Below are 19,611 nucleotides of genomic sequence, written 5' to 3'. Positions count from 1 at the left end.
CCTATAACCATTATTTTAAACCATTAGACACTGATAAAGTATCTAGAGTTAACAGTCAATAATGTTGACAAAACTTATCCTGTGGCAGAGCCATAATAGAAACACATTATTCTGAACAATTGTATGCGTCAAGTTCATCACAAATATCCTTTTTCATAAATTGACAAAACCGTAGTTCAATTAGTGTTTATATAAGGGTAATGTTTCTCAATTTCATCCATTGAAATCAGAAATTCCACATTTGCATTCTATTTCTTTGTATGTCACTGTGTTTGTGTCTCCATTCTCAAGCATCCACTCATTCTTCATGTCTTGGCATAACCACGAGAAAACTTTTAATGCACAGTTGGAGTGCGCATGAACAGGAACTGCAACCAAGAGAAAAAGAAGGCCGTGTCAACAAACATCAAAGCAAAATATGTAAATATTAAGCAACTACTATGGTGTATACCTCGAATGATTTCCCTGATCGTTCAAATTCTAGCATGCTTAGAGCAACTTGACAACTTTGTGAGACAAGAGGCTCTGGATCTGCCGAAAACTCCTCAAGAAGGGCTACACATTGGTCATCTAAGGGCACACAACAAAACAATAATGTAAACAATCTACAATGTAATGAGGAGATTTAATGTTTTGAAGTTTACCCAAGTACAATGCAATAAATGGTTAAGTAATCAGCAGAACACAACCAAATATTGAAGACTCTATAAAGAAAAGTTCTCACAAAATCTCTGTAAATTGAACTGGAACTTGGCATATTTTATAGACAGGATTGGACGGTTGTGGTGGGACATATAGCCCCATCTGATTCATGGGAGCGGAGAGCCAAGGGAATAGCTGATACTGCAGGTTTTCTTTGCAGGAATAGACAGGCGAGAAAAGATTTTACATCTCAAACTGAAACACAGTGATTTTATTTATGTACTAAAGTAAGATGATCGTCTAGAAAATATCTCCAACTTTGCATATTTTAGCGTGTAAACAACTTCCCAAACTGTTTCATTAATAGGTTCCCTATCCACCATCTTTATACTGTTTATTAACTTGGTGCAAATAAGCTTACTTTTCACCGGGGCCAGTCACAACTAGAGGTGAAAATAGGTTAAGCTGCTTGACAGGGACCTATGACCTAACTTATATCAAGCTAGGCCCAGGCCTTTTCAAAAAATAGGTCAGGCCAGGGCTTTTTGTAAAGTCTATTTAGTTAAACACGTCAGGCCCTAGGCCATTTAAAAAGCCTTTTAGGCCTAACAGGCTGACCTATTTAAAAAATTATAAATAATTACTCATTGTTAGTATTATTATCATATTAAATTTGTTATAATTTATTAAAATCTTACATTTTTTATCTTTTAGAATGTTAATCGTGTTGATCTAGATAAAAAGTCAAGTTAAAGTTTATAATTAAGTTTATTGAAAAATAACTGTCATATTTAAATGTCTTATTGCAAAATATATTTTTAATTAAGATCATGAATGTTATATCATATAAATAAGTTAGATTTGATTCTTATAATGTCTCACATATTTTTACCTCTATCTTAGTGTTAAAATATCACAAACTAGGCCCTTAAAACAGGCTAGTAAGCCATGCCAGACTTTTATTCAGGCCAAGCTCATGCCCTTAAAAAAACCCTTTGACAGGTAAACAGGCCAGGCTCAGACCATATACTTTTAACTCAGGCCTAGCACAGCTTAGCTCGGCTCGGCCTATTTGCACCCCTAGTCACAATCAATCACAAACAGATAATCACTGAAAAGACTAGAAGCTGCAATCCAAGTTTACTTGGACTGCTTATTACCAAAAAGGAAAATTACTTTGAGTCTTGGACAGCTACTATTTACTCTTTCATCCTATATTTACTTGTGAATTCCATTCATTATATGATATTATTGCATTTTTCCTTTTATACTTAGATGGCATCACAAAGCACAGCACTCCTTAAATACACATTGCTTTGCGAGTAGAAGGGATCGTGCCATTCAAATTTTGGTTGTAATACCTGCAATTGAACCAAGAGCTTCAGCAGCCTCATGCCTAACCATTGGATGCTCATTCACATCTTTAAGTATATTGGATAGAGCAGCTGAAGCAGCTTTGTCTTGCAATTGACCCAAAACATATGCAACCTAAAACATTACAGAAAATATTGGAAAAACTGAAGAGATTCAAACAGATGCAGGCAAATCAAAATTGCATCAATAAAACAACCATCTAATATTATTGCTTAAAGTTTAAATAACATTTTTTTATACTCAAGGACAACTATCATGTTTATTCCATTCCAAATTTCCAATGAATAGAAAGAATAGTTCTACAGTTCAAGTATAAATGAAATATCAAATAAATATTTCTACAAAAAAAAAAGAGGCTAGCATATCACCATGCAGCTCTACCACACCAGATATCTCTACATATATAGTGCATAACTTATCAACTATTCATATTTCATACAAACCATATAATGTAAATAAAATTTACAGAAATAAGAGTGTGCTTATCAAACCTCATGGCGCAGTAGAGCACTTTTTGAGCCCAAGGAATCAATGATAGCGGTAACAGCTTCATTTCCACCATCATTTCGAAGTGCAAAAAGAGCTGCATAGCGCTCATACATCCCTTTTTCTTCATCAAGAAGCACTTGCCTAATAAGGATGAATACAAGTTAGCAACCTACTACTTACCTATCAATTGCGGATTGCGGAAAATAGCGGAAAGCCAATAATCCACTATATGATATAGCGGATGGAGTCGCAGGCATATAGTGGAAGTCACATAACAGTTGAAATATATGATATATATCAATTATGTATGTATAAAAAATTAAGTTTTTATGCAAATAAAAGTAAAATACATAAAAATGGACATGATATTAACTCAAAAGTTCAATTGGCTAGAAACCCGCCAGAGATGACAAGAGGATGCAAGACACATGCTGCAACCACAACAATGATAGCAGCTGCAATAGCAGATCGAAGAAATTCCGCTATGCAATAGCGCGGCTACAGCAGCTATTTAACAACACTGCTACTTACACAGCTAACATAAAGCTATTTCTAATAGTATGAAGCCAACAAACCTTAGTTGATCAACAGAAGAACCAGAGATCGCTGGTGCAGCTGGATCAACAGACTTAAAAGGAGATACACCATTTGCAGACAATTCATCAGTATTACCAGCATCTTTTAAATTCTGAATTCGTTGAAGGGCTAATTCACACGTTTCTCGAACCTCCTCGGCTGGATCCAAATCCAAACTACTTTTCAGGAAAGGAACATTACCATCTGAACCAATAGCACCCAGAGCCTCAGCTGCCTGTGAAATTATAACAAACTCAATCATCTCAAAACTAGAAAAGTGGTAAAAACAAGAAGGAAGAGCAGAGCAGCAAAGAAGACATGTAAGACCCAAAAATAAGAATTGGCTAAACTACTTATTTGAATTTGATCCTTATAGTTGTCACCATTTTAAGCTTTAGTCTCTATACGAGAAAAACTGTTAGTTTTGGCCTTAGACATTTTTTTGTAGCAGTTTTACACGGCCAAAATGTTTCCTCTGATGTTACCAATGAGGATCAAACTTAACTTTAATACATATGCACCGAGTGAATAGTTAAATTTAATAGTAAAAAGGTACCTCATGGCGAACAATGGGATGCAAAGAAAGATCATTGAGAACTGAGGCCAAAGCAGGGATGGCTTCCAAATCCTGCATTTGACCCAACGCAAATGCAGCTTCGTGCGCCAACAAATTCGACGAATCCCTTGTGGCTGCCAACAGAAAATAACAATGGTGAAATTACTTAAGCATTTTTTTCTTTTTGTCTTCTAACAGCTTCGTGCCTTGGTGACTTGTTGGTCATGGGTTCGAATCCGGAAACAGCCTCTTTGCATATGCAAGGGTAAGGTTGCGTACAACATCCCTCCCCCATACCTTCGCATAGCGAAGAGCCTCTGGGCAATGGGGTACGAAGTTTGTCTTCTAAAAGGACCGTGAAAAGTTAACGGAACAAATGAAGCAGCAGAAAGAAATCACCTAACCTAAAATGGTGAGTTGAAGAATAAAATCTGCTTAGTTAGGGTTGTGAAGGGAGAGAGACTAACCGCAAATAAGGGCGTTGCGAGGGACGGGGCCTTTGAGGTTGCGGAGAGAGAAGAGCGCTCTGAAACGCTCGGAAATTGGCTGCGAGGAATCCAGCAACAACTCGCACAGGAACTTCTCCATCTCCGAGGACACCAAAGCGACGTCGTTCGATGAGACAGCTTCTCCTCAGCGAATCCGATCCCGCCGTATACAGTATACTAGTTATGCGCTCCTGGTTTCCACTTTTCAGCAACTTTTCTTCTTTATGCTTCCTATATAATATAAAATACTAGCATTTTTTTTTTAATTTTCATTTTGATAAAATGTTTGCTTTTAATCTCTAAACCTTTGAAATTGACATTTCAATTTAAAATAGAAAAAGTCTTTAAACTCAAATAAACTTATATTTATCTTTTCTTAAAATAACAGTTTTTCGTACAAATTCTTAAAATAAAAGTTAAAACTCTAAAATATTCGCGAAGCTTATCTTGTTTCACTCCATCCATCTTTAATTTTATTTTATTTATCTATTTTATTAAATTCTTTAGTTTCATTTTTTTTCTTTTATCCGTAATATCCGTTAGCAACTTAGCACAGCGAGTCCAAATAAGTTGGGAAGATAAAGTGGAAAACGTAAGCAATTTTATTACATAGATATCAATTTATAATTTATAATTGAATAACAATAATAATGTAAACATTTTTGTTTTATTCGTACATTTTAGTTAAACTAAGAGGGTTATTTTATGTTTGTTGGAGGCGTGATATTAAACACGCGTCAAGCAGTGTCGGACCCTATATAAACCCCACCGCCAATCTCTTCCTTCTTCGTCTGTTCTGCGTTCACCTTTGCTCAGTTTCGTAGTAAAATCAAAGTTCCGCTTCCCTCCGCAGGTTCGCTCACAACTTTCCGAAATTCCTTCGCATCTGATTTTTTGTTTTGTGCACTTTCTTCGCTTCTATAGTTTCCGTGTTCATCTATTTGAATGATCCGTTAATTAATTGCTATAATTTTGTTCCTGGAAACAGAGACTGGACGATCTCGCGAGCCATGAATGCTAGACGGTTAGTATAGATCACTAGTTTGAATCAGACTTTGAAATTTATTATCTCAAGGAGGATTCGTTAAAACGCGATGATCGTTATTTAATTCGTCTCTGCTAGGCTAGGCAATATTTGTTTTGTAATTCCAGATCTACGGATACGGCGTGGTTATACGATTTTTGGATTTCAATCTGATGGTGAATTGATTAGTGTAATTGATTCGTGAATCTTAGTTTCGGAGCTGCGATTTAATTTGTTGTGTGTTGGATTTGCTCAATAGGAGTGAAATTGTGGGGAAGGAAGTAGCTGGACTGGTGAAGTATAGATAGACTGATAGAGACTTTAGCTTCTTGTTCTTGTCAAATTCCACAATTCGTTGCTCCTAGCATCGTCCAATGGGAATAATTTTGATCTGAATAGTTGCGCTATCAGTGGCATGTACATTCCTGAAATGGATTGCGGAGTGGTGTCTGAAGGAGAATGCCTTCTTATTTAGTTTGTTTCAACTCTCAAGTTGAGTCTAACAAATGGTCAATTAGTGTGACTTGAAAATTTGGTTGAGTGTGAGCATTTCACGTTGCAATCAGATTTCTCTAAATAGAATTATCTGAATAAATTTCTCATTCTCCCCTCCCCCCTCTTTGGATAGCTTGGTTATATGCTTCAAGAGAATGAGTGCTGGCAACACACTCTTTAACAAATTGTTTCTAACAAACTTTCCATTATTGCTTAAAACTTATTGTAAACTACAAAATCCTGAGTGAAGTCCATTAAATAAGGAGTGAGACCTGCACAATTTTGTAATTTCCAACAAATGTCAGCTAACAGTAGAGTGTGTTAGACAGAATCTGTTAGAGAGTGTGTTGTTGGCATTTCTCCTTCTAAGAATACAAGTGGTGGTTTTCTACAATATATACCTTTTGTAAATATCGTCTGTTGTTAACTTGTTAAACTGTTTTGCATTTTGCACATGACTTGTGCTGGATGTGTGTTGTGAATATAATAAATCTAATCACCTAGCCGAGAAAATTATGGGAAAACTCTTTTTCTGGGGGAATTCATTAGAAAATCCCATATGGCATTCAGTATGCTTAAATTTTTTTAATGATCTCATTGATCTATACTTCTTTAGTATAAAACCAGGAATGATTTTGGTGAACTGCTTTCTTGGTCCTTATATGCCAGTGGGTCTGTACCATGCAACTTGACAAGGAGAGTTATTATAGTTTATCTCAAGTCTCTCTTCCTAGTTTTAGTGATAACTTATGTCTCTCTTCTTCAGTTCAGTCTTAGTAGTCTATATATGCAATATGCTATAAAAATTCACCCAGCATTTGTTTTCTTGTTTAGTTATAAATTTCTCCCTCCTATCAATCTCTCTCTGCACTGGTGAGTTGTGCAACTTTAGGACTCTGTACATTGAGAACTATGCCGTGGTTTTTTGTTTTTGTTTAACCATTTTATAGCTTGTTCCATGTGTTACTTTAAATAAACTCATGTGCATGGGATGCAGTCAAACTCTAGCAGTTAAAGTTTAACAATTTGTTTTCTGTTTTATGACTTTATCACGAGTGTATAACATAGTGAAGCAGTGGTTGATCAGTTTTTAGCGACTATTTGTTTACTCTCTGTTTATGATACTTGGAAGAGTGTAATTTTGATCCTGTATCAGTATGACGTATAAAACATTTATACACTATCTCTCTGTTTATAAAGATAAGTCAAACTCTTTAGGCAGTGTGAGCTATCATGACAAAAAAAGTTTAATCTAATAGTAAACCAAATTAAAATCTATTTGGAAAATATCATGGTGTTTTTATTCATAGGGCGAGGGACACTTTTTTTAATTACTTTATTTATAAATCCTGATATTTTAAACTGTCTAGAACTATGTAGAAAGGAAATTTATCCTGTTTGTGTTTATCATGTGACCATTTGGTTGCTTGTACTTGTTTTTGATCTAGAGACAATCGTAACAATAGAGTTTCCCTTTTTGATGGTATTGAGGAGGGTGGCATCAGAGCATCATCTGTTTACTCCTCTTCTCATGAAATTGATGAACATGATAATGAGCAGGCATTGGATGGATTGCAAGATAGAGTCAATCTGCTGAAAAGAGTAAGTTTACTATTGCTATCAACATACCCTAGACCTCATTTAGTTCTTTGTATATATAAAAATGAGTGATGTACCTTGTAGTCATTTTATCATTTTGTTACTGCTATTATTAACCATTTCATGTTTTTCAATAATTTTTGTCTCAATGTGTTGATATTTTATCGATAGGTGAAAGTCAATTTGTATTTGTACTAACAGGAAATTGTAACCTTTTGGCCTTTGAAGCTGGAAAATTTGTTTGTGCATTAAAACTTCGCTCCTCACCCTTTTGTAAATTTATTTTATTCTGGTTCACCTTTGTGTTCTTTATTGTTGACCAGAGGTGTGTTTATAATCTCATTCTCTAATGCTATTACAGGTTCTATTAACTTTGTTCAATAATATGTGATCTATGTGATCTACGTGATCTTTAAACTACTTCTCCTTCTAGAGTGTCTAAAGATCTAGAAAGGGTTTAGAATTTCATATAGATGTAGCAGGCAGTTGCATGATGGTCTAAAACAACTAGCATAAATTTATTTTTCATGGGTATGATTGCAACAGTTATCAGGTGATATAAATGAGGAGGTGGATAGCCATAACCGCATGCTGGATCGAATGGTGTGTTTTCTGAAACTGTAGAAATTACTTGGCATTTTTTCTGCTATTTCTTTGTTCTGCTTTAGTTATAAGATGCTATTGATTTAGGGGAATGATATGGATTCATCAAGAGGGGTCCTTTCGGGCACTATGGACAAATTTAAAATGGTATGTAGACTTTTTAATCATATATGGCTTTTGAAGGAGTGTTTGTTCACAGTTTTCCTTTCCCTTTCCATTTGTTGTCTTCTGCTTCCGTTCATTTTTGTTTGGGAGGAAGAAGAGGGGCAGAGTGCATATTCATGTCTGTTTCAATGGCTTGGGTCTGATCTTGCAGGTATTCGAGACCAAATCCAACCAGAGAATGTTCACGCTTGTAGCATCCTTTGTTGTGCTCTTTCTTATAATATACTACCTCACTAGGTAATTTGATCTTTCATTCAACTGCCAGCTTTATGTTAGGTCCAAGAGGACGCTATTTCCTCTATTACTGTAATTAATGCTACTACCTCTGGCTCTGTAAGATAACTGTTCTGTATAAAGGTTTGATGTTTTAAACAGGTATTGAATCCAACGAGTAATGTCCATATCCGATTTGCGGTATATTTTCCCTTTCCTGTTGATTTAGGATACTCCTGTTTAACCATATGGAAAATGAAAAGGAAAGTGTATTTGACGTTTAACATTTTCATCTAGATTTTATCGTTGTCTAATTTATTTATTTATAACCAACTCAACTAAGTATAGCCTTTTATTTTTAAATTGTGCTTCGTCCCCATAATCTGCCACTCTTTTAGTAGTGCCCAACTGAACATTTTAACAAGGGACTGACTAAAATGGTCTATATTTCAATCACCCTTGAAATAGCTTTTTTCATAACAAAAAAATTATAATTCTTGACGACCGTAGTAAATATGTCGATAGTTTTCTTTTCGAAATTCAACCTCGAACTATACCGTTTTAAGAATTATGGCAGCGATGCTATCAGATTATCTCTACATTTTTTAATTGAAGACTGTTCAAAAAATTTATTTGTATTTTTTCAGAAATTGAATTTTTTGTATATATACTTCAAAGAGTTTAATCGTGATGTAATAATGTAATTGCCAGTTATTTAATTATAATTTTATCATAAATGATAATTTATAGTTAAATGACCGTCTAACATTATTTTATATTGTTAATTCATAATTTTTTTCTCATTTTCAAGAGTAAAAAATAACTATTGTAATATAAATTTAAATAAGCTTAAACAAAGGTTTTAATTGACTAGTGACTACTGTCAAATACTGCAGCTTGCCTTCACCAAGAGTTAAAATGAACTAGTACACGAGAGTTACAATTTTAGCAAGTCTTCCACATCTTCTTAACCATTGTATTTGGCTAAATCAACATCGAATCCAGATACATGACTTATGGGACCCATCAAATCAAATTTTATTATTTATTATGTAAAGAAGAAAGTAATGCTATAAAGATTGAGAAGTAAATTTATAGTTAATAAACCGATAACTCTTTGCCCAAAAATGACATTACACTTGTTAATTTTCATTGTTTTTATTTGCCGGGAAGCTAAGGTTATTTTTTTATTTGAAAGCCCACATTTCGTTTTTTGGGTTAAGAAATTGTTGCTCACATTGGCAGGTTTGCTCTGTCGTGGGCAGATTTGCTCCAAGTCTGAGATCAGGTAAGCTCATTTTGTTCTGGGAGTACCTTTAATTCAATGTAAATTAAAAAAAATCCAGATAGAAAAGTTAAAATTAGATTATATTAAAATTCATATTTAATATTAAAATTTAAAACTGATTTAATTTAAATGAAACGTATATATATATATACCATACTTGCATACAAAATAGATGATGCCCCTACTAATTTATATTAATATATATGTTTATAAATTTATTCGTTTTAAATGAATTTAAAATATGTTATTTTATATCTTTTTCCTTTTTTATATATATTTTATTTTGAATTAAATTTTTTTATGACATTAAGTTGAAGAAATACGATAAAAACTTATATAAGAAATTTCTTTTCATTTTATTGTTGTGTATTTTAAGATTTATTTATTATTTCTTAAAAATTATCAAAGCAAAAAGTGAAAAATAGTTTAGATTAAATTGAATTGGATTTAAATTTAGATATAAACCGATTAGATGGTTAAAAAAATAATAAATAGCACTGAATATAATACTTTTCTCCCCAAAATTAATATAAGTTGACCTTTTAATGTTTAACATAGAAGATAATTTTTAATATTAAAGTGATGATTTTTTCACTTATTTTTTATACTCCACATATTTTTCTCATCATTATCTAATTCATTTATGGTTTTGTTTGATACCCTCAAGATGTATGCTCCCATGGAGTGGAGTGGAGTGGAGAAGGGAGAATAAATTACTTTAACCTCCATTTTATTTTACACATTTGACGTGAAAACTTAGCTATTTTTAAAATTTACAGAAAACACGTTCTATTTTATAAATATATATTATGGTTAAATCTAAAATCAATCAATATGATCTAGCTGAGTTGTTTGAGTGGTGTATGTAAGTTTTTGTAAACTCCTTCTTAAGTATAGTTCTTATAAATAAAAAATAAAATTTAAAACCAATATTTTTGGCACAAAAATAGTTTTTATCACATATTTTAGTTCATTACACTTGACTCCTTTTATTTCCTGAATATCCCACAAAAAAATCCTTTCTTATTATTAGTTGCTTAAAATACAATAATTTTAAGATATAAATCAGTTCTATATCTTTCAAATAACAATAACTATTTCGAATTTATTGTGAGAGAACGTTAATAAAAACTTGCTGACATAGGTCAGTAACAAGAAAGAAAAATATAGTTTTTTTAGATTTAAATAATAAAATAATACCATATATTTTATAAATTAATTATTAATAATTATTATGTTTAAGTTTTATTGTTTTTTATAACAACAGTTTTAAAAGAAATTCTTATTAGTTTGAAGATGTAAGCTATATTTATTTTATTATTTAGTCTCTTATATAAATGAAATGTTGTCTTAAAATTAATTTGTATTGCTTAAGTATTAATAACTTCAAGTTTTACTGTCATAGAGGGATATTATTATTATTATTATTATTATTATTATTATTATAAAATAAAAAGTGTTTTTTTAATGTTTAAGAATTAATAAGAGTTTTATGAGATGAGTCAAAAATATGTTTTCGATTTCATATAAAAACAGAAGTCTTGTTTATAAGTTTGGTATATTCATAAGAGATGTTTGTGTACGTTTAAAAAAAAAATTCTTGTGTAAATTAAAAGTGTAAGATGATAAGAGTTCACGAAACACCTATAAACTTTTCTGCATAAGGGTCAAATTTTTATCTCATTTTTTTACATTCAATTCAGGTCATTGCTCCGGTCGACGACTTTGATATGTGGTTCGTTTTGGATAAGAATTTCGTCGTTAGATTAAATGGTTATCATAGGCCAGCACACATCTGATGATGGAAGATGTAGGAGAGGTATTCGGGGAGGAAGTGGAGGTCGGAGCACCAGGCTGTTTAGTTGCGGAGGACGGTGGCGTCTAGGGAGTCTGGGGGAGGGGAGAAGCGCATCTGGGTGTTGGCAAGGTGCTCGCGCTGGTTGCGGACGTTGTTGGTTTGGAACCCAAAGAAGAGGTTCAGCTAGTCCAGGAGGTCCATTCCCAGCTGCCATTGCAGGGGACGGCGGAGGGAAGGGTGGCCGGAGATGGAGGTGTGGAGGGGGATGATGTTGGTCTGCGTTGGTGACAACTGTTTTAAGGACGCTAGCAGCGAAGAGGTAGAAAGGCGTTTCACGATAAGGAACATTGCGGTGGACGGTGGTCAAAGGGATCGAGTTAATTGAACGTTGCCGCCGGAGGGAGGTGGGGGTAAAGGCAGAGAATATGGTAAGCTGCCGAAGAAATTACTGAGAGAGATTACGGGATCCAGTGTGTTGATCTATAATAATCATTTAATCTAACGGTTGAAAATTATTCTCCATAACAGACCACCTTTCAAGTGGTCCACCGTAGTCTTAGCCTTCAATTCATACTCATCTCTTTTTTTTTTTTCTCACCACATGTACTCTCATCATCACTTCAAAGTCTTTATTTGCAAGTAATGTTTCTTTGTTGCCCTTGAGGCATATACACCCATGTGGAAGACAGAGATTAGAGGGAAAGAGGGAGGGACAAATACAAAGATGAATAAGGTGACGAAGAGAATTAAATTGTGATATAAGATAGTATATAGATATAAGCTTAAAGACTGAAAAATCAAGATTTTTATTGATATAAAATTGAAGTGTAACTTTTCATAAGTTTTGAAATCACTTATTTTTCTTTGTAATTTATATCCGAAGCTTGACTCAAACATAACGTTATTCTTACTCATTTTTTCTATGACAAAGAGATAAAAAAAAATGAAAAATAAGTTTAAAAAACTGCTATAAAATTTTAAGCAAGAATAGTATTGCCTTTTCTTTCGTCGCTCCACTTGTGTAGTGACCCTCTCTTTTTTCTATCACTCCTTTTTGCGTAGTGACCCTCCACTTTGTCTGTTGTCTTTGCCTTTTCAAAGTAAAACTGTGTGTCACGTAGCGCCAGCAGGAACACGGCTCTGTTTCGAAGCAGGATATTGTTCCAACACTTGATCATATTTGTTTTAATTTTAAAGTAGAATTTTCAAATATCTTACGATGCAAAAAAATAAAAAATAAATTACAAAATATATCATTTAGGGAGAAATCATGCTGATATTTTACTCTTTGAACTGATATTAGCAAATACACTAGTGCTGGAAATTAAGCACATTACATGCATCTAGCCATCGAAATTTGAAGATTTTTTGCATGACTTTCGCATCATGAAGTACTTGTGGTGTTCCACATTTTTTTTATTGCATGGATGCTACAGAAATAGATTTGTCTAGCAAAGTAGCAACTAGGAAGGAACAGCTAGCTCCAATTCTTTAGATCTTGTTTCTGTACGTTCCTTAAGTGTTAGGACCTGTCCAATGTTCATATAGATTTTTCTTGCCCATTCTGGAGATCTTAGCAAAACGGGAGAAAGAAGAATATATTTAGAACAATGTTTTTCTTTCTAGCTCATAGCCAGAGAGTGGAATCATAAAAGAAAAATAAGTCAAAAGATAAACGATAGATGAAAATCATTGCGGGGCATAACCCGTATCTGAGTAAGAAAGAAACATATGCCGTAGCCAAGCCAGGTGCGACATATGTCAGGGGGGTATATAAGAGAAAAAAGTAGTAACAGTAATTGAGGGCCAAGTCAAGCAGAAGCTACGTCCATGACCCGCTCATATGTTAGAATATATGCAAACATTGTGGTCAATGGTCATAACTCATGCATATTTTTCTTTCTTTATTTTCCCTTTCATTTTCTTTTGAATTTTGTTCTCTTGCTTCTTTCGTGTTATTCAAAAGTTCAATTAATGGAAACACAAGCTGATCATATCGATCAGGGAATCAAGAGCACTGTTAATAAGAAGGACCGTACAGACATGTTACTTTACGTATCATTTTCACATACTGTTTGCTAATATAGTTACAATATAAGTATTGTTGCTTACCAGATATCGAGCATCTCTCTGCCAAGCTTTTTCTATGTGTATAACCACATGATATTGGGCGAATAAGGATTATGTAAGCTGTGAGATTTTTCTCACTAAAATATACCCGAAGAACTAATTAAATATATTATAGTATAAGTTCATATATTATTAAAGATACTCGGCTTGGAATAGCTTTCATTACTGCTTCTAATCAGTGCTGGTTGGCCAATAAATCTGAAGGACATGAGTAAACTATAGGAAGTTTAATGGTTCATATATCAATTTGAATCGTTTCATATATATATATATATATATATATATATATATATATATATATATATATATATATATATATATTATGTCACAGTCATGCTAGATAACATATTTTTGGTACAAAAATAAGTTTTAAATTTTATTTGAATTAATGAATATGAAAAAAGTGTGTCTTTATGTATCATGATTACTGTATAACAAGAGCGGATTCAAATTTACCTTACCTTGGAGTTCTAACTCGTTCAAAGGTACAAGTTCATGATTACAAAATATTGCTTAAACATAATAGTTACAAACATAAATAAAGAGAAGTTATTATTATTGTTGTTGGCAGTTGAAGAAAGTCTAGCTGCAATCTATGTTTAGGGATGTGTAATTGACACTTTATGTGAAAAAGAAATATTTTACATCATTGTGTGTAGATGAGTGCAAAAAGAGTACTGTTGGTATGCGAGTAAATTAAGTTTGATTGACATTATTTATTTTTAATTACATATTTCTTTACATGCACTTATTAGAAATGTTAAATTACTAACTTATGTTAGGTCCTTTTATTTAATTTTTTAATAAAAATAGTTTTTTTTTTACTTTTTTTATGTGTTTGTCTAATTTAGTTTTTAAACAATAACAGTTTTCTTTTTTCAAAGTAAATCTCATCTACTTCTTAAAAAAAATATTTTTTAAAAGATTTTTTTAAAAATTATTGTTTTAAATTTTAAGTAAACTGGTCCATTATTTATAAATATTTTCTTACAACATTTTTTTCTTCATCAATTATTTTATTCTCTCTCTGTTATAGACAAAAAAAAATACAAATACAATTTCTCTAAATTACTTGTTGAAGAAAGAGAAAAGAGAATTGAAGTAAAAAGTTCTGGACCCTTAAAATTTCACTTGAGAAACAATACCAAACCAAAGTCGATCGTATGTGACAAACAAGTAATAATAATAGGATATTTGTTGGAAAATAAATTCATATTTCTAAAATATTAATTAAAGTGGGGTTCTAATACATTATACATTATAGAAAATTAATATTTGACTCATGAAAGTTTATATTCATCATTGAAAAGGTAGTGACGTTTAGAATCTTTGGAGTTTCTTGGGAGAACGGATTTTGAAGAGTCCTTCATGAAATGGATAATTTGGACATTGTGAATATTATTCATGCAGGTTCTTGCCCTCCGTACCATCAACATGCATATTTGGTGTTGAAGCCTTGAAGGTGCTGGATTTGTTCAAAAAGAACTGGTCTTTCTTTCTCATATTCGGGGAACCCTCCGCCTCCATGACAATGGACACGCACATTTGGTGTTGAAGGTGCTGAGGAATCAATCTATCTCTTTATCTCATTCGAGGAAAGGCTAATCAAGTTGCTTACTGTTTGCCTAACGTTGGAGTTCGTCAATTGGAGTCTCTTTGTATTTGGCATGAGTCTTCTCACACTTTAGCTTCCCTTTTGCTTCAGGATAGCTTATTGTGATATTTTTCTTGTATTCCCCATGAATAAAAAAGAAACGGTTGTGACAATTTTCAATGTCAATAGTGAGAGTTTAATACGAGAAATTATGTCTTGGACCACAATGTCCAATTTTTCTTGTTTATGGCTTCAATCAATCTTTATGTTATATGGATATTTATGTTTTTTACTTTAAGAAAAAATAATTAATAATATTTAATTATGTATCATGTAAAAATGATTGAGACGCACTTACTCTTAAGAGAAACCACACCCGTTAGTATATAATGGAGTTTTGTGAAATGTTGAAATACTATAATTCTGACATCAAAATCCAATGTGATCACTTCTAACTGTATTTATCATTCTTTAAGCTTATAACTCTCTTCAGTAGACTACTTAGATTAATTGGAGGATAAACAACTTTTTAAATTAAATGAGTTATGAAACTTATAATCAGATAATAATTTTATTGAAATGTTTTCATAAATGAAAATAAAAGCCATTTTATATATGTAACTCTACTTCATTACCGTTAATACTTGACAAGATTCATGCTGATATATAAGCAATTCCATAGTGGATGAAAAAAAAAAAAAAGCTCTATCAAATAGAAAAAGCAGACCTAATTAGACAATCTAAAGAACTCATGTATATAAAAATGGATAATTAAGGTTTGGAAAATTTAAATGAAAAAAAAAACAGATATCTAACAAAATTTATAATACATTTACTGAAAATGATTACGTATATAACATGCATGGAAAGTATTTTCCCGTAAGTATTTTATAACAATCAGTTCCCCTAACCCTCAAAAGTAAAAAAAAAAAAATCAAATTGTTTTTCTGGATGTAAATTAAAAGTTTTCTTTTTAAGTGCTGGATGTACAAGTTGTTCCGTATATTATTGTAATATTTTATTTGACACAATTTAGATGCAATTTCATATGTATTTTAGTATTATTTTTCAGTCAGTATTAGATTTTATCTTGATAATATTCAGTAATAAAAATATGCATTTAAGTTTTGCTTTTTCCTATTGATTAACATCATCGCCGACACTTTTTGCATGCTATGATTTACATTACAGGTAAACAAGTGAAGAAGATAAATTATTTTGATTATTGCTTCAATACCAAGTAAAACAAAGAAAATTAATTTCATGATGTGCAACCAACTCCGCTTGTATGTTTCTGTTTGAAATTATAGCCACTATTATATCTAGGAAATTAATAACATAACTGAACCATAAATGTTTCCTTCTATATGGATTTAGTGAGCTAATACTCATCCTGCCGGAGCAGATACGTTATGGATATCTCACCTGTCTTCAAGCAATGCAAAGCAGATATGGAACAGTCGAGAAACAGAATTATATTTTACTATATATTATGGACACAGTTTTTGTATTATATGCTAAGAGATTTCTTAAAAAAAAAAGCTACAATTCATAAATAATTACCTAATTTTCATTGTAATTAACAAGCAAGAAACTGCGTACCAAAAAACTGAACAAAAATGAGTACCAAAAAGAAACATTCACATAATTAGTAACTTCAGTAGTACTTCTGGTGTAAAATCATGGGTAGTGAGATTCAGTGCTAGACATTATTTCATGAGAAAAATTATTTGAGTAGTACCTTTCTCATAAGAAGCCCCAAGAGCTTTGACTTCCTGCTGCTTCAAGCCATGCATGATGCATCTCTATAGAAATGTCATAAGATAGAGCCCAAAAGGCATATACATTCTATATATATCAAAATGGAGGTGTGTGAAGTAAGAGGAATAATTAACTTGATCATATAATCCATTAGATTATATGGTCAAAATTAGTTTCTCTCTTGTGACTACGTGCTCCCATCTGATATATACATCATTATACATCTATATATATGCTTGATGGATATATATAGCATGATATATATGTGTGTATATGCATGCTATGGAAGATAACCAAGCCTCAGCTCCAAATCCAGGCCATTCTCTTCACTCTCTTCAAACTTATCTTTAATTTCATGAAAACACAACGGATTAGTACTGTACAAGCTCAAATTTCTCTTCCTCCAATCTTGCTCAAACACGTGATGACCCCGTTGGTTTTCCACACACAAAACCTCACCATGGGAAGAAGGCCTAACACTTGATGCAGTGGTAGTAGGAAAGAAAACTTCACGGTAGCTATTAGCATCAATAGGAGCAGTGGATGAGAGGCTTGAAATCTGTGAATAGAACCCGAGATCTGCATAGTTGTTGATGTCATCAACGTTGTTTGAACTCGAAGAAGGAGGTTGGAAACTGGGTTTGGTCTTGTTTGCCCTTTCTTTTCTGTGTATGTTCATGTGTCCACCTAAGGCTTGGGCTGTGGTGAAGCCTCTCTTGCAATAGATGCACTCATAGGATCTTCCAATTCCCATATCATCGTTGGTTTCTTCGCTTGAGCTCTTGGAGTAGCACTCTTCTGGGTAGTTTAAGTCCATGGTAAACGGCGAGATATGGACTTAACTATACTTTGTTATAGCAAAGGAATTAATAATTGAATGAGAAATGGAAGAGTTATAGAGAAGGGTATTATTATAGAATATGGAGAGGGTGAAGGTGGTTTGAGCAAGAGACAAAATGAGGACATAGACATTACCTACCTATTATATATAGTCAAGTACTGAATGTTGTGTAGGATGTGGAAAAGTCTTAGCGTTTGCTAATAGAAGTATTATACAAGCCGGCTGTGTGGATCTCTCTCTAGCAGACAAGAATACATTTTTTTATAATTTCTCTATCTCCGTTATTCTTTATTATGATTGATTTAATCTGCCAATCTATTTGGGTTTTTCTGCTTCTTAATTATCTATACCTAGCTTTAATTAATATCTTAGGTTTTTTATTAATTAAAATGACCTAATCTTGTACTTATTCTCTTTATACAGGAGGATCTTATATATACATGAATTAAATCTTCTCATCAATGGTGAAAGGTCGGAAATGAAATTAACTTTTTAAGGAGCTTTGTAAACTTAATTGATTAAGTTAGGGTAATGAAGTATATAATTTATTACATTTATATTTTTTTCTCTCTCTCAATATATGTGTTGAACAGTATATAAGTGTCTTAATTAAAATATATTTTGTTAAAGTTACATGAAGTACTGTTTTTATATAAAAAAATGAATGTTAGAAGTTGATAAACTTATATAATTACTAAAACAAATTTTTAGGTTAGTCAAAAGAAAATGTAACTTTTCTTTTTCATAGAAATCAATCTTAAGTACTAAGTTTTTTTTTATAACAACTTACTTATATGCTGAGTTAGTTAAACTAAATCTTCTTGATAACTTATTTGTCTATCTAAACACACTTAACATCAATTAAATAGTATATTTTTTAATTAATGTAATCATTAAATTATAAATAAATAAATATATATATATATATATATATATCATATTAATATTTTGTGAAAAAAAAAATTAAACTTAAATACCTATAAAGTTATAATAAAAAATGTTTTCATTTTAATATATTCTAAAAAAACACATTAAGTCAATTTTGATATAATATATGTATATATATGGTATTAAATAATTTTAAATTAATCAACAAGACTTTGTCGAAATGATCTGGATTATAATATATATAAAAAAACTTTCAATCTAACAATAAATTTTGTGAATAATTATCTAATTAAAGTATTAAATAATATAAATATTTAATTTATATATGTGTGAATTGTGATGTGTCTAGTGCAAAAAATATTTTTTATATAAGTAAAACGACTATTATCAATCATTAGATTTATCATGAATTATTAAGATTAAAATCTAAGTTATGTGATCTTTTTAAAAAAATAGATTTTTTAAAATAATTACAGGACTAAAAAACTTTTAATCTCTTCACCATTCATATAGGCTTATGCAACCTAGATTTGTTCATCTCACTCTTTTATGAGGGCATATCCAATGAGAATTTTTTGAATTCTTTTTATGTCAAGGTAAATTTGGGTTATATATATAAAAACTTTAAAATAAAGTAACATAATCCCTTTTTATTTTAATCTTGACTGTTGATGATAATATCTTATTATTAATATTTATTCTTCTCACAAAATATTTTTTATTAAATGCATTCCCATATTCTCTGTGTTTGTATGGACATTTCGTCGTATGATATTCCCTTTAAAGATTGTGGATATGGTATATATCAAAACAACCTAGCTAGTCTATAAACATAGGCGGTTTCAAGGCCCGGCTACCCTAGGCAATTGCCCAGGCTCTGGCCCAAATTCATTTGGTAAAAAAAAAAAGGTAAAAATTAAAAGAAAAATATTAAAGAAAGGGCAAGAAATTGAAAGGGCAAAACAATTGTAAGAGTTAAAAATTAAAAGGGCAAAAATATAGGTAACAGAAACAAAAGAAGTAAAGCTTCGTCACCGCAGCAACACTGTAGAAACCTTAAAGCTTCCGCCATCGACACCTACTGGTT

General features: G+C 31.9%; 3 protein-coding genes across 4 annotated transcripts; 1 reads left to right on the top strand and 2 right to left on the bottom strand.

The window, feature by feature from the left end:
* Positions 1 to 133: 133 nt before the first annotated feature.
* On the bottom strand, positions 134 to 4,347 carry LOC100815364 (deoxyhypusine hydroxylase). Its single transcript, XM_003521230.4, has 7 exons — positions 4,105 to 4,347; positions 3,638 to 3,771; positions 3,081 to 3,316; positions 2,508 to 2,646; positions 2,004 to 2,130; positions 452 to 570; positions 134 to 368 (listed from the first exon to the last, which is right to left on the bottom strand). Exons 1-7 carry the CDS (start codon positions 4,223 to 4,225, stop codon positions 336 to 338), a joined length of 909 nt encoding a protein of 302 aa, XP_003521278.1. The 5' UTR covers positions 4,226 to 4,347; the 3' UTR covers positions 134 to 335.
* Positions 4,348 to 4,844: 497 nt separating this feature from the next.
* Positions 4,845 to 8,508, top strand: LOC100814836 (bet1-like SNARE 1-1). 2 transcript variants are annotated; one of them, XM_003521229.5, is made up of 7 exons: positions 4,845 to 4,978; positions 5,114 to 5,149; positions 7,093 to 7,246; positions 7,790 to 7,846; positions 7,934 to 7,993; positions 8,163 to 8,248; positions 8,387 to 8,508. In XM_003521229.5, exons 2-7 carry the CDS (start codon positions 5,136 to 5,138, stop codon positions 8,391 to 8,393), a joined length of 378 nt encoding a protein of 125 aa, XP_003521277.1. In that variant the 5' UTR covers positions 4,845 to 4,978; positions 5,114 to 5,135; the 3' UTR covers positions 8,394 to 8,508. The 2 variants fall into 2 exon arrangements, with proteins under 2 accessions (XP_003521277.1, XP_006576927.1); XM_006576864.4 differs by having other exon boundaries at positions 8,369 to 8,428.
* Positions 8,509 to 14,728: 6,220 nt separating this feature from the next.
* On the bottom strand, positions 14,729 to 17,748 carry LOC102665426 (transcriptional regulator SUPERMAN). Its single transcript, XM_006577638.4, has one exon. It carries the CDS (start codon positions 17,610 to 17,612, stop codon positions 17,076 to 17,078), a length of 537 nt encoding a protein of 178 aa, XP_006577701.1. The 5' UTR covers positions 17,613 to 17,748; the 3' UTR covers positions 14,729 to 17,075.
* Positions 17,749 to 19,611: the final 1,863 nt, after the last annotated feature.

This window comes from Glycine max, chromosome 3, assembly GCF_000004515.6.
Source record: "Glycine max cultivar Williams 82 chromosome 3, Glycine_max_v4.0, whole genome shotgun sequence".
Lineage (NCBI taxonomy): Eukaryota > Viridiplantae > Streptophyta > Magnoliopsida > Fabales > Fabaceae > Glycine > Glycine max.
Note: the sequence above shows the minus strand (reverse complement) of the source record. Positions and strands in the feature narration are given on the sequence as shown.